The 2,564-nt window shown below is 47.7% G+C and overlaps 1 protein-coding gene across 1 annotated transcript; it reads left to right on the top strand.

Moving 5' to 3' along the window:
- The first annotated feature begins 595 nt into the window (after window positions 1-595).
- LOC123046564 (flavonoid O-methyltransferase-like protein Os11g0303600) lies at window positions 596-2,197 on the top strand. Its single transcript, XM_044469964.1, has 2 exons — window positions 596-1,445; window positions 1,769-2,197. The coding sequence occupies exons 1-2, from the start codon at window positions 654-656 to the stop codon at window positions 2,069-2,071; spliced, it is 1,095 nt and encodes a 364-aa protein (XP_044325899.1). The 5' UTR covers window positions 596-653; the 3' UTR covers window positions 2,072-2,197.
- The last annotated feature ends 367 nt before the right edge of the window (window positions 2,198-2,564 follow it).

Consider the following 2,564-nt stretch of genomic DNA (forward strand, 5'->3'; position numbering starts at 1 on the left):
GCTCAATAATTTGACCGAACACCTGCCGGACATGGTGTGTCCGTCATGGACATCATCGGCAGAGGGGCAAAGGGTACCTGGCTGCGAAGGGATCCTGTGTGGGAGGTGATGATGTACTCCCTGGCTGCGAAGGGTAGTCCAAGGAGGGCACGCACATTGGTGGGGTTGCGGATGTCCTATGATGCCTGGGCGGCGGCCGGAGATGTACATCTACGGCGTCGGATGAGGAGGGTGCATATGCAAAGCAAGGGAAAGGAGGGGTGGATTGAAAGAAAAGTGGGTCGGGAGGGGATTTGAGTGGGCCTGGGGTGTTGGAGTCCTACGTGGCGGCGGTCTGGACTGCGGCAAAGCCCCTCTCTCCCCACAAATTGCCTCCGGTTTGTTGAGTATCGTGTTTGATGGTAAAATGGGTCTAGACGGTTTGAGGGTCGACATTGGAGATGCCGTTATGAGTGGATACCCTTATTTATTTTGATTTGAAGACATTAAACATGGCATGGTACCAGGTCCTCTCCTCGAACCACGTGCACAGTTGCTGTTATCGGACGGTTCGGACCTATAAATCATCCCTAGTTGAGATTTGATTCTCAGACCACACTAGTATTACTCAAACTCGAAGTAAGATCATAATAGCAGAAGAAAGCAGAGCCAAAATGGCCAACACCTCAAGCGCTGAGCTTCTGCAAGCTGAGGCAGAGCTTGTGCGCCACTCCTTAGGCTACCTCAAGTCCATGGCGTTGCACAGCGCGGTAAAGCTTGGAATCCCCGATGCTCTCCACCGCTGCGGTGGCGCGGCCTCTTTGCCCGACCTGTTATCCACCCTTGCCCTCCCTTGTAGCAAACGACCATACCTGTCTCGGCTCATGAAGATGCTAGCCGTGGAAGGAATCTTCACGGCTGTGGCTGTTGATGTTCCTGCCGCTGGCGAGGGCGTCGCCACTGTGCCGAGCGTCCGGTACGGCCTCAGCCCGGTGTCTCGCCTTCTCGTCAGCGGCAGCGGCGCGTGCCTGTCCCCGTGCATGCTCATGGGCACCTCGCCGCTGTTTCTGGAGGCTTCTCTCCGACTGCCCCAGTGGTTTCAGAGGGACGGCGAGGGTGAGCCGGCGTTCGCCATGGCGCACGGCGAGAGCCCCTACGGCGCCGCTGGCCATGACATGGAGTTCAACGCGCTGGTGAACGAGGCGATGGGGTCCGACAGCCGATACATGGCGGAGCTCGTCGTCCGCGATTGCGGCGAGGTGTTCACGGGCCTAACGTCTCTGGTCGACGTCGGCGGCGGGAACGGCACCATGGCGACGGCCATCGCCAAGGCCTTCCCGCATGTCAGGTGTTCGGTGTTGGACCTCCCACATGTTATACAAGGCGTCTCAGCACATGAGTCGGTTGAGTTTGCTGCCGGCGACATGATGGAATACGTTCCACCAGCTGATGCAGTTCTGCTTAAGGTACAATTTACTGTATATTAAAATTTATTTACAGTACTTAAGAAAGACACATTCTACTTCCAGTTCCCATTTTTCATTATCTAAAATAGTATATGTTTACTACTGTACTATTAAACCATTGTACGTACTCCTATATGGCACTACTTTCAATTTCAAATACAGATATAACCGTACCACCACTGCTGTTGATATATATGGACTCATTGGTACTCGGAAATAAGTGAGCGCATAACAAGAATAAACGGGTCGATCCGACAAAAAGAACAGAATATACGCGTGGAGTATTGCTATCTTACTGATAGTTTTTGGCTTTCGATTGGCAGTGTGTGCTACACAACTGGAGCGACGAGGATTGTGTGAAGATCCTGACAAAATGCAGAGAGGCCATTGCTCAAGGAGCGAGAGCAGGGAAGGTGATAATCATCGATGCTGTTGTTGGATCTCCCTCACACTCACAGCAAGTACTTGAAGCTCAAGTCTTGATGGACATGCAAATGATGATGTTGTTCATGAGCAAAGAACGCGAGGAACTCAACTGGCAAAAGATATTCATGGAAGCAGGATTTAGTCATTACAAAATACAGCCTGTCCTAGGAATGCGATCCATCATCCAACTCTACCCATAGCTTATCCATGGATAGCCCTTCCTCATACTGCACTATCCATTTTATATATACTTTCCGCTTCCACGGGGATATGTAATAATAATTATTAAATTTATGTATTCCATTCAAAAGATCCGAATTCGACAAGTATATGTCATAATTATTAAATTTATGTACTTCATTCAAAAGTCTGAAATCGACAGGGATATGTTATAATTATTAAATGAGTAAATTCTAGATTTTACCCCCTATTTTTTAAAAATTGACACTAATTATCCCATTTATGTAACATCCCAATTTTCAATTTGGATGTTATACATAGATCATTCATATGCATCCATGATTTATGCATTTTGTTGTTTTGTTTTGCTCGCTTTTTGATTCAAGAAGCCTTAAGCAACTCAAGGGCCTATTTGAGAGAGTTGGAGGTTTTCACAAAAATCCAATTTTGATATATCAATATTTGGTAAATTGGATCAAATTGTTTTTCAAAATTCTTTTTCATATATTTTTA

Source organism: Triticum aestivum, chromosome 2B (assembly GCF_018294505.1).
Source record: "Triticum aestivum cultivar Chinese Spring chromosome 2B, IWGSC CS RefSeq v2.1, whole genome shotgun sequence".
NCBI lineage: Eukaryota > Viridiplantae > Streptophyta > Magnoliopsida > Poales > Poaceae > Triticum > Triticum aestivum.